This window comes from Pogoniulus pusillus, chromosome 8 (assembly GCF_015220805.1).
Source record: "Pogoniulus pusillus isolate bPogPus1 chromosome 8, bPogPus1.pri, whole genome shotgun sequence".
Classification (NCBI taxonomy): Eukaryota; Metazoa; Chordata; class Aves; order Piciformes; family Lybiidae; genus Pogoniulus; species Pogoniulus pusillus.
Genome location: NC_087271.1, coordinates 40,778,169 through 40,789,448, shown reverse-complemented (window position 1 = coordinate 40,789,448; position 11,280 = coordinate 40,778,169). Strand labels below are relative to the sequence as shown.

Genomic DNA, 11,280 nt, shown 5'->3' with positions numbered 1-11,280 from the left:
CAGGTGCAGCTCTTCCACCACAGCTGCCTCCGCAGTCCCGGCAGCTCCCAGCCCAAGCACGCAGAACCCCTGCCACGCACCCTGCTTGGCTTGCTGGGACCTCCCTGGGCGAGATGAAGCCCCAGGAGGGCCAGTCCCTATGGATGGGAGATGAGTTTCGTGCCGGCAGAGCTGCAGCACCATTACGGGAAGGGAGCCCAGCCCCAGGCGTTGCAACACAGATGAGCTTTTTGTGTTCCAAAACAAGGACTGATAATGCAGGCAAGCGAGCTGGAGCCGCGGGAGCCTGCTAAGCTAAATGAGACAGGAAGCACGTAATTAAATTAGATATAGAGCAGCATGAAGACATCTGAGTACACATTTGTCGTTGGGCACAGAGGGTATTGCATAACCCTACTGAAGAGCTCTGCGTTGTGAAATACTGCACCTACTGTGTCCCAGGCTGGCGAGGTGCCCGTCCCTGGACAGCATCTCCCCAGGGCGAGGATCTGCCGTCTAAGGGGAGAGTTAAAGAAGCTGCCCCAAGGGAGCAGAGCTGCCAGCTGGAGGCTTGGTGGATACGGCAGAGCGAGCAGGTCTGTCCCAAACTTGGTGAGAGAAGATGTTGCCAGAGCAGCCTGACACCGTTCCTGCAGCTGGGCTCAGGCCCACGTGTGTGCTACTGGCACTGTGTTCCCAGAGCCATGCGCCCGTCGGGACACCCGGGTGTGGGACTTCGCTGTGAGCGTGGCATTTCCAGTGTGCTTTATGCACCTTCTGGTTGAGGGACCATGGTGCCCAAGAAGATACAGCCTTTATAGAATCACAGAATCCTTTGGGTTGGAAGTGACCTTTAAGATCAAGTCCAGCTGATAACTGATTGATTCTTTTCCCTCACACTGAGGTTTATAGGGATCTGTGTCTCCCATGGGGACCAAGCTCCTGCTGCAGGCATTTCCTCACTTCAGCTTTTCCTAAGCTTTGACTCACCTGAGCCAAGTGTCTCAAAAGCTGATACAAAGGGGACAAGCTGAAACCACACACGTGCTTACTCAATGCATTTTATTTTGGTGGGGTGAAGCAGCAGGGAGACAGGAGCCAAAGCAGAGATCTCAGCAGGCTGTAGCACCGAGGCAGAGGGGTGCAGAGTTCCCCTGCTCTGGCTGACATCACCCGTGCTTCTCTCCCATGGGCTATGGCTGCTGCTGACATCCCAGCTGTGTTTTGCTACGCAGTTACATTTCCCTGGCTACTTCAAGCAGCACATGGCTCTCAGCACAGCCAGTATCACAGGGACCATGGACTTGCTGCCAGAAGTCATCTGTCCTGTGTGTCTGTTACGTGTGCCCAGGCTCCCGGAGGTCTTCTTGGCATGACGTGCTCAGGGGATGCTTCAAACACCAAGGAGAGTCGCCAGCTCATCCTGTGATGGCAAATCCATAGGTAGAAAGGGCTGCAGCACATGGGCACAGTTTTAAAGGGGAAAAGGTCACAGACAAGTCCTGCTTAACACCAGACATGTCCCAGAGTGATGAAACAAAACAATGCCAGGGCGTTGCTGAGCACTGCTTCTGTGTGGAGAACTGTGAAGGAGGTACGGATACTGGTGACAGAGAAGTGGCATCACTACTCCAGGCCCAGTGAGTTGGCAACTGCTGCAGCTGGGAGGTGAGTGCAAAGGGTGTGGGTGCATGGTCACTGGCCAAAAACCTGGATGTGACCCTCTCCTGTGGGTCCCAGGAGCCCATACTCACATCAGCATGGCCCTGCTGCTGCAACACCAGTGTTCCCAACATGGCAGTGATACGGGGTGGAGCACCAGGCTGATGTGGCTAAGCACTTCCAAAACCTGTGTTAGATGCACAGTGTGGGCATGCACAGACCTTCTTAGCATCCATATAGGCAAAGGCAACCTTACAGCCCTCTCACCCTTACTCATCTCCTCCTTTCCCCAGATTCACTGCTCCAGTCACAGTTTTAAGGCACAGGGAAGACATGGACTAGAGCTTTCTGTAGCTCCAAGTGTTTATCTGTACTTGAATATCTGCTAACCAAGCCTTAAACCTGTTTACTCAAGTGAAAAACCCCAGAGGTGCCAGAGAAAAGGCTGCTCTTGTCATGAAAGCCAAGAGAGGAGCTAAAAACACATCTTTGGTCATTAGTCCTGATGCATCTTTTCTGGCTAGCCACGGGCAAGGCAATTCAGTGGCTTTTTCTGGGTGGTAGGTGGAAGAGTCCCTGTTTCTGTTAGGGGGAGCTGAGGTGCCTGATGCTCCTCTGAAAGTCTCCCATCCTGCTATCCTCTTGCTCTCAATGGCCTCTCAAGAGGAGCCTTTCTCCCCAGCCTCAGGTGGCTGTGTGCTGCCACCTTCCCTGGCACGGCTCGTCTCCCATGGGCAAGGCACTCTGGCTATGTCTTGCATGTGATTAATGCAGGCAGCAAGAGCAGAAGACAACCTGAGCTCTGGGAAAGTGTCTGTGCTGCTGGTGGAGCTGGTCATAGCAGGGACTAAGTAGGTAGGAAAGGAAAGGAAAGGAAAGGAAAGGAAAGGAAAGGAAAGGAAAGGAAAGGAAAGGAAAGGAAAGGAAAGGAAAGGAAAGGAAAGGAAAGGAAAGGAAAGGAAAGGAAAGGAAAGGAAAGGAAAGGAAAGGAAAGGAAAGGAAAGGAAAGGAGGAGGAGTGGAGATGGCAGCTCTTGCCTTTGTTCTGGCACAGCCATGTGCAGGGGAGTTCAGGGTTGCTCCCTCCCAGAGGCACCACGTGGAGAACTACAAGGAGAGCAGCTCTGAGGGACTTTCCATGAGCCTGACCTTGGCATGGGGGACCTATTGTTTCTTCATGGAGCTCTGCTTCATGAGCTTTGCTGGTGCACAGTGTCTGATGTTGGTTTCACTTTATCACTTCAACCTTTGATTGATTTGCTAGTTCAGTCCTATCCCTCCAGTTTCCAGCACCTTCCCTGCTTTTAGTCTCTTCAGTGCCCATTAAGATCACTTTGGTAAGATACTTTTCCAGGCTTTGCTCAGACTTCCTTTGATGTGCATCTCCTCCACTTCTCTTCTCCCACCACATGCCAGCAGAGAATTCACGATGACGTGCAGCCTCTGCCAGCAGGTGAGGTCAGACATCAACCCTTATTTACTCTAGCAGTGGACTGGCAGTGTGATATGGGGGGGTGAGGAGACATTACATCCTTCTGCTCTCTGCAGGGCAAGGGGAAGTGTTGTATTGCCCTGGGGAGCACAACCCTTCCCCTAGACTTTGGATCTGCCCCTGGGATGCTGCAAGCCAGCCTGACTCTGCTGGGGACTGGCATCCTCTGCTGAAACCACCTGAGGAGTAATAGAATGGTTTTAGTTGAAAGGGACCTTTAAGATCATGTAGTTACAACCCCTTCTCCCCCGCCCACCTTGGGCAGGGACACCTTCCTCTAGACCAGGTTGCTCACAGCCCCACCAGCCTGGCCTTGAACACCTCTGGAGAGGGGGCATCACAACTGCTCTGGGTGGCCTGTGCCGGTGTCTCACCAGCCTCTGCTGCGATGTGGTGCTGGAAGTCCTCGGGCAGCAGGACAGAGCTGACAATGTGCTGCGTACGGCGTCTGTCCTGTCCCTCTGGCTCTCCCCGTCTGCGTTGCCCGCGGTTACTCAGCGCGTCGGTGGAAACCAGCCTGTTTTTTCCTGTTATCAAGGAAGCAGCTATGAGTGTGATGCTCAAGGACAAGCTTGGGCCTCCTACTCCCCCCTCCTTTTCCAGCACAAAAGGAAAAAAAACCCAACCCTAACACCCTACCTAAGCTGCTATCTTCACCAGGCTCTGCCAAAGCAGCTTTTGGTTGGCTGGAGGGAAGCTGGGGCCCCCTCCCAGCACTCCCGCCTCCCACCCCATATAAAGCGCGGCTCCTTGCTGCTTCTCCAGCCGACAGCACGCAACCGTGGGCGCAGGTGCTGCCACAGCTGCCTGTTGCACAGCCCGGCCAGCACCGTTAAGGACCTGATGAGTTGCTGGGTACCTGGGTGCCCGGCTCTCAGCATGTGCCGGGGTTTAGCCGCGCTCCCTATCACTTGCCTGGAAAGGTAAGGGCTTCGCCACGCCGCAGGTCTGGGATGCAGAGGGTTCTCTGGAAAAGACGCACCTAACTTCGGAGAGGCTGGGTCAGCCACTGCTGCTGCTGCTGCCTGAGGTGGTGTGTTCCAGTAGAAAGTGGGGTGCAGACCACAAGGAGACAGGCAGCGAAGGACTGGCCGAGTGATTTGTTTTGGCTGCGTCCGTTCTGCTCCCCAGGAGGGGAACAGAGAGGTGACAGACGCAGAGGCAGAAGAGGCTGGAGAGGGCTGCCCTGCCCGTGGCTGGGGGTATAAACCCCCGAGGGCTGTTTCTCCCGCTCCGCAGAACTTGGTTTAAGTTGGCAGCAGCAGGGTCGAAATGTTAAGTGACACGTTGCTCCTCCTGCCAAACATGGCTACACGTCGCTGGCTTGACATTTAAACACTTCTTGTTTTTAACGTGAGTGCCCTGGGGTGCGGGAATGAGCTGCTGCACACAAAGAGCAGCGAGACCATGAGCTGCCTCGGGGGGACCCTAGGGAGCGGAGCCCATTTAGCAGCAGCTCCTGCTGGATTGCTGCAGAACCCTCCCGGCAGGGAGGTGCCAGCATCGCAGAGCTGTGGTGACAGGCAGTAGCATCCCAGGCTCTCGCACCGGGGTTCTGGCACAGGAGCATCGTGTGCCGACGCGGGGCTCACCGAGTCTCGAAGGCATGGGGTAGGTGGGTGATACCAGTGGGGAGCGTGGCCATCTCCATGGCAGGCCCTGGGTGACTCAGGGGCGCCCCAAAAAAACAAGACATGGGAGAATCAGCCCTGCCGCAGGAGCTTCGCAGCAAGGAGATGCTCCTGCTCTGACGAGCAGAAAAGCAATCACTGTTTTTCCTTTGGCACTGATGGGAGATGGGGACGGGGAAAGAAGCCAGGCTGGCTTCGAGGAGCTGCGGGGGGCTGTGGGGACTCCATCTGGGCTCTCAACAGCTGCTCTGCTACCTGCCCCCGAGGAAAAAGCTAACCGTGCTGCATAAATGTGTGCGGTGCTACCTGGGGAGGGAGCAGGAGGTAGCCATCCCCTGGGCTTAATGCACTGCTGAGCGCTGTTGCCAGGGAGCAGAAACAGCAATTGGAGATGCATTTATTTCATACATCAGAAGGCAAAGAAGCATCTGAAGCCGAGGAGAGAGGGCTGCCCCTCCAAACTGTGGCGGGTGTGTGGGGTGCAGCCCCTGCGGGACAGGAGGGGTGGGGTGGCGGCAGCACTCCAGTAGTCCAACAAACCCACCTCCCCCCTTCCTTCCAGAGCCAAGGATCTGAAGACCCGCTTAGGGATTCTGCTTCACAAACCAGAGCTGGGACACAGGATCAGGACCTCTGGCAAGCTGCAGCTGAGCTCCAGGTGGAGGTAAGCCGAGCGGTGCCGTGTCCCAGGTTCAGCCCGGGGCAGGTCCCAGCGGACGAGGCTGTCCTGGGGGCTGCTGCTACCCATCTGCAAAGCAGAGAGAGGAGAGCGCCCTCGCCCTCCCCAAGGTCCCACCCCGGCAGGCAGGGAAGGCGGATCGCTGGGAGCTCCACCACTTATAAAATCAGATGGGGGAACTGATGCTCTGGCATTAGGCACAAGAGAGCAGGGCATTAGCAACAGGCAAGAAACCCGGAGGGCTCCCACGGTCCCAGTGGTGTCTCAGCCCAGTGCTTGGGACCTGTAGGCAACGCAAGCAGCATTTAAAGCAAAACACTAGCTACTGCTGCTGAAGGCAAGGTGTCTTCTCCCAGAGGAGCCTCTGCTGGGCTTGGACCAGCTGAAAAGGGGGTCTTGCTGAGCTACAGAAGCTACCCACCCAAAGCTGCATTATGGAGCTGAGGTCTGGGGAGCCATCCGTGAAGGTAAAAGAAAGGGAGAAAGGAAAAAGAGCTCACAGGTAACGGATGCTGAGGGTCTCGCTGGTTTCCTACCGAGCGCGGCTCCCTCCCCCCCCTTGCCGTGTTTCCTGTCACAGGACTGCTTGGCTGAAGTGCCCACATCTTTAGCTGTGGGGCAGGAGAAATGTCGTGGGCAGCAAAGTGCGACTTATGTCCCTTTGTCTTTTCCAGAGACTCCTCACAAGAGGCACTCGAATGGAGAGAGTCCTTCGACCAGCTCCTGAAGAGTAAAAGTGAGTAGGATCTTGTTTTCTTATCCTGGTCAGCATGTGGGACAAGCACACCTCCAGTGAGCAAGGGGGGACACACACTGTGCTTCTGCAGCCAGTGGGTGAGGAAATCTGCTCCTCAAATGAGGTGGGCTAGGGTTTAGAAAGAGGCCTTTTTGCAGCTGTAGCAGGGTTTATGCATGGGGCTGGTTGCATGCTGTGCCCTTTTCTTCTGGCTGAGTGCTTTTGGGGGAGGCATAATTGCTGTCTTCCAACACCTGGCTGCTGCCTCAGGACAGGAGCATCCACTTGGGCATCCCTTGTGCAGCACTCGGCCGTGGCGAACGGGCATGCTGCGCCGTGGCCGGCCCTGTCTCCGCGCTCCGGAGGAGGCTCTCGGTGTCTGCTCTCGATGCTCAGCTTTGCGCAGCAAAGCGGCCACCTCCCCGTAGGTTTTGTCGCTCAAAACACCGCATTGCTGCCCTCTGCCTGTCTGTCCTGTGCTTCCAGGGGTGGTTCTTCCACAGGGAGAAGGGATTTAGCTGCCTTCTGGAGATACACTGAGGTTTCCCCCTCTGATAGTCGCTATCAGTACGGTGAGGAGCAGGGCTTCCATAAGGTCCTGCCCCCTAACCCTCTTTTTGAGCCCACTTTTATGTGTGCTGGTCTCTGCAGCAGGTACACAGTGGTAGAAGTGACCAATTTTAATTCAAAAGCAGTGGTCTTCCTTAGAAGTTATCCCCCAGCCACAGACAGTCCTTCTGCCTTGCTAGTCTGGGGCTAGACGTGTTTCTTTTCCATTTTCCTCGCGTGCTCTGACGGCTAAGAGGCATCTCCAGCTTTGTAATTTAACACAAGCCCCCAGGCTGGCTCTGAAATCCGCACTGCAATTGCTCTTCATCCGGCTCAGCATCTCGGTGCTCCGAGATCTCAGCTGAGAAATTAGCCCAAAGCCATCACTGCTGGCCTCCTGCAGGCGAACCCTTACGTCAGTGGCTTTCTGCTTAGGTAGAATTAGCTCTTTTCCGAAGCTGTAAAGAAAGTACTCTGAAGCCTCATTACAGAAAGGGCAAATAAATAAAACCAGAGAATTACTTGTCTGTGGGAAAAGGATTTTATTGGAGCCTAGGGAGCAATTAGCAGCATCCCAGAGGGTGGAATTTGCCCGGAGGGAAAGGAAATCTGCAGATGTCATACTCTGAGCTCCCAGGGCGATGCTCGCAGGATGCTTGCAGGCAGCACCACTTTTGGCAGCCATTCTCCTCTTCCTCCTCCCACTTCTATCCTCTGCTAAGTGCTCTTCTCTCCCTTTCCCAGGTGGGGTGACAGCCTTCCACACCTTTCTGAAAACAGAGTTCAGTGAGGAGAACCTTGACTTCTGGTTGGCCTGTGAGGACTTCAAAAAGACCCGGTCAAAAACCAAGCTGGCCTCCAAGGCCAACAGGATCTTCGAGGAGTTTGTCCAGAATGAGGCACCCAGGGAGGTGAGAGCGTTTTCTGCCTCTGTCCTCTGGCACTGAATAGGGTGGGGAAGGAATAAAACACCCTGGTGGGTTTTATTAAAGTGCTCTCAGCTCAGTGGGAAGATGTGCTCTAGCTCATGAGAGCTTCCATTTCCCACATTGCATGGTCTACCAAGATGAAGGCATATAAAAGCTTGTGAGCATCTCCACCCTCACCTGATGATGGAGGAAACAGTTTTTGTCCTCCCATGGGAGAAGAGTTAATGTTGAGTTAATGTTTGTGGCTGCTGCTTCCTTGTAGGTAAACATTGACCACGAAACCAGGGAGATCACCAGGAAGAACCTCTCAGGTGCCACCTCCGCTTGCTTCAACGAAGCCCAAGCCAAGACGCGCACTTTGATGGAGAAGGACTCCTACCCTCGCTTCCTGAAGTCTGCTTCCTATCAGGACATGACCAAGCAGGCCACCAGCCGTGGCATCAGCAAGCGGTCACATACCTGACCTGAGCCTGAAGCCACCACAGGAGAAGGAGCCAGGGGACCAGGCAGAGGCAGAGAGACAGTTTACAAAGGCTGAGGTCCATGTGGTGGGGTTTCAGCTAAAGTCCTGGCATTTTAGCAGGATTCTCAAGACCTCAAACACTTTCTGCTTCTCACCACACTGCTGGGAAGAGAGGTCCTCCCTGCCCGTGGGAGCAGAGCAGGTAGGAAGCCAATGCCTCCCCTTGCAGCACGGCTGGAGACCTGCTGGAGACCTGTCCCACCACCACAGGGACAGAAAGAAACCAGATTTGAGTTCCAAGCCCAGGATAAAGAGACTGGATCCCCTGAGCATCCCTAACCAGAGAGACGAGCCCCTGTCTGCTCTCAGGACCCTGCCTCTGACCTGCAGAGCTGGCAACTCCCACCGTGCCCAGGGCAACCACCCCAGACCTGCCTGCAGGGCTCTTCCTACAGGTAATGGCCAGAGCAGAAGTCCAAAAGACTCGATGGCATTTTCTGCTGGAGGGACCCTGCACTTGCCTTCCCCTGAACCCCAGATCCTCCTCCTGCTGCTTCCTACGCATGCTCTGCATCAAAGCTCTACGCCTCCTTCCTGCACAGCACATCCCTGGCAGTGACATTTTTATCCCTCGCTTAAGTGACGTGACCTTTCGATGGCACATGTTCTTAGGTCACCTGCAGAACTTTTGATGATGATGATGATTACTACTGTTATTTATTTGACCATCATTATGATGTAGTATTTATTGGAAGAGCACTGCTGAAAGCATACACATGTCCCTTGCTCCCAGGGGCTGGTAAATGAAATTACTTTAGCTGTTGTAGCACCTGGCATGCTGCCCACCTTGCCCATAGGATAGCTTCAGAGAGGTGAGCAGACAGATCTGTATTGTGGCCATGGAGCAAGGTACATGAGCAGCAGCAAGAGTTGCAGCCTGGCAAGAGCTGCCAGTGGGGTCAAAGGCAGCAGGTTTCCAGTGAGCTTGGTGGGGTGCTGCTGACGGTAATGATGCTTTGTGGTCCACACTGGTTCCTTTCTCCCCTTGAAGATGTGGATGGCATCCCGTAGCCTAGCAGCTTGTCCTAGACAGAGAATAGTGATGTAAATCAGGCACTTTGCTGAGTGATCCTGCTGAAAGCTTATTTTTTTACACTTGAGAGAGAAAGCCTGAGGCTTTCCCCTGGTACCTTATTGGGCTTGGTGTTCTCTGGGACAGTGAACCCAGTCTGCACCCCCAGCACTTCAGCAGTAACCCAGGTTGCTGAGCCAAACAGGGCTGTGTGCTGGGAATTCAGCATCGTGGTGGGCAGCATCAGCAGGCATCAGCTCATACCTGTGGGGCAAGCTCTTCAGAAAAGAGCAGGCAGGCCTGGATCCTGCAGCCACTCTGGAAAGCTGTGGACCCTGTTCAGCAGCAATGGTGCCAGCAGCTGTGTGGGTGGGTGCTGGGGAGCCCACAGGTGTCCTGCACTGGGACATAGGGAATGTGTTATCAGCACCAGTCCCTCCTGAGACGGCCTGGGGCTGCCACATGTGCTTCCATTCACCCCTAAACACCAAGCCTGGAGGTGCTCCTGCTGGCACCCAGCCCTTCCTGAGAAAACCACCTTTTGCCCCGCTGAGCAGCAGCTGGAGCGCAGCATTGCTCGGGCTTTCCGCGGCTGCTGCCGCAGAGCAAGGGACCAAGGACCAGTCTGGGGGTGTTACGGTGAGTCCTCTTCCAGCGTCCTCACCCCGGTTCTACCTCCGAGTCTCAGCGGGTCCTGGCTGTGTTTACAGGGAAGCTGTGGTTGTTTTCCTATTTATTGTCACAACTGGAGCCCTCTTGGCTGTCACCGGAGTGAATGGCTGCAGGGCTCCCTGCCGCGGCCAGCGGAGCGTCGTCCTTGCCAAATAAAGTGCCAAGAGGAACCTCCCCTGACAGTCTGCTGCTTCTGCCTCTTAGGTCTAACTTGCATCACCTGCAAAGCACGCCCAAGCAAACTGCTAGCATTGGGTGGCTTGAGGGGCACCTGCGTTGAAAGTTGCAGTGTCAAGGAAGGGGAAGCAGCTGCTTTACTGAAGGGAACTCAACAGTTCACAGCAGGAGTGGCAGGACAAAGGCAATGGGTGGAAGCTGAGACAAGGGAGGTTCTTCTGCCCCTGTGCTCAGCGCTGCTCAGGCCACCCCTGGAGTGCTGTGTCCAGTTCTGGGCTCCTCCATTCAAGAGAGATGCTGAGGTGCTGGAAGGTGTCCAGAGAAGGGCAGCAAGGCTGGAGAGGGGCCTGGAGCACAGCCCTGTGAGGAGAGGCTGAGGGAGCTGGGGGTGTGCAGCCTGCAGCAGAGGAGGCTCAGGGCAGAGCTCATTGATGTCTGCAGCTCCCTGAAGGGAGGCTGTAGCCAGGTGGGGTTAGGCTCTGCTGCCAGGCAAGCAGCAACAGAAGAAGGGGACACAGCCTCAAGCTGTGCCAGGGCAGGTCTAGGCTGGATGTTAGGAGGAAGTTGTTGGCAGAGAGAGTGATTGGCATTGGAATGGGCTGCCCAGGGAGGTGGTGGAGTCACTGTGGCTGGAGGTGTTGAAGCCAAGCCTGGCTGGGGCACTTAGTGCCGTGGTCTGGTTGGTTAGGCAGGGCTGGGTGCTAGGTTGGGCTGGATGAGCTTGGAGGTCTCTTTCAGCCTGGCTGATTCTGTGATAGGAAGTTTCATGGAAACATGAAGAGGAATTTTTTCCCTGTGAGGGTGACAGAGCCCTGGAAGAGGCTGCCCAGGGGTGTGTGTGGAATCTCCCTCTCTGGAGATACTCAAGACCCACCTAGATGTGTTCCTGTGTGATCTGCTATAGATGATCCTGCTCTGGCAGGGCCTTTGGACTGGATAATCTTTCGAGGTCCCATCCAGCCCCTGACATTCTGTGATTCTGTGAATGAAAGCAGGAGTTAAGTTCTGAATACATAACTATATAACCTGGAAAGATTTCAGGTTAGGTTGAACAGGGCACTGAGCAACCTGCTCCAGTTGAAGATGTCCCGGCTCACTGCAGGGGTGCTGTACTAAATGACTTTTAAAGGCTTCTCCCCACCCCAACCAGTCTGTGACTCCATGATACAAGTTTCTAACAGCACTGCCAGGGTGTTTGATGCTGTTTGCATCCCTTGCCATTTGCTGAGTACTTCGCAAG

General features: G+C 54.9%; 1 protein-coding gene across 5 annotated transcripts; it reads left to right on the top strand.

The window, feature by feature from the left end:
- The first annotated feature begins 1,316 nt into the window (after nt 1-1,316).
- Nucleotides 1,317-10,043, top strand: LOC135177760 (regulator of G-protein signaling 16-like). 5 transcript variants are annotated; one of them, XM_064148200.1, is made up of 5 exons: nt 1,317-1,647; nt 5,326-5,427; nt 6,117-6,178; nt 7,472-7,638; nt 7,919-10,043. In XM_064148200.1, the coding sequence occupies exons 1-5, from the start codon at nt 1,511-1,513 to the stop codon at nt 8,117-8,119; spliced, it is 669 nt and encodes a 222-aa protein (XP_064004270.1). In that variant the 5' UTR covers nt 1,317-1,510; the 3' UTR covers nt 8,120-10,043. The 5 variants fall into 5 exon arrangements, with proteins under 5 accessions (XP_064004270.1, XP_064004269.1, XP_064004271.1 ...); XM_064148199.1 differs by lacking the exon at nt 1,317-1,647 and adding an exon at nt 3,057-3,098; XM_064148201.1 differs by lacking the exon at nt 1,317-1,647 and adding an exon at nt 3,885-4,055.
- The last annotated feature ends 1,237 nt before the right edge of the window (nt 10,044-11,280 follow it).

Excerpts from the sequence above, each read along its gene's own strand:
- LOC135177760 (XM_064148200.1), top strand. The coding sequence starts at position 1,511 with ATGAAACAAAACAATGCCAGGGCGTTGCTGAGCACTGCTTCTGTGTGG. Across the intron at positions 6,179-7,471 it reads CCAGCTCCTGAAGAGTAAAA|GTGGGGTGACAGCCTTCCAC; the intron begins GTGAGTAGGATC and ends TCCCTTTCCCAG. Across the intron at positions 7,639-7,918 it reads AGAATGAGGCACCCAGGGAG|GTAAACATTGACCACGAAAC; the intron begins GTGAGAGCGTTT and ends GCTTCCTTGTAG.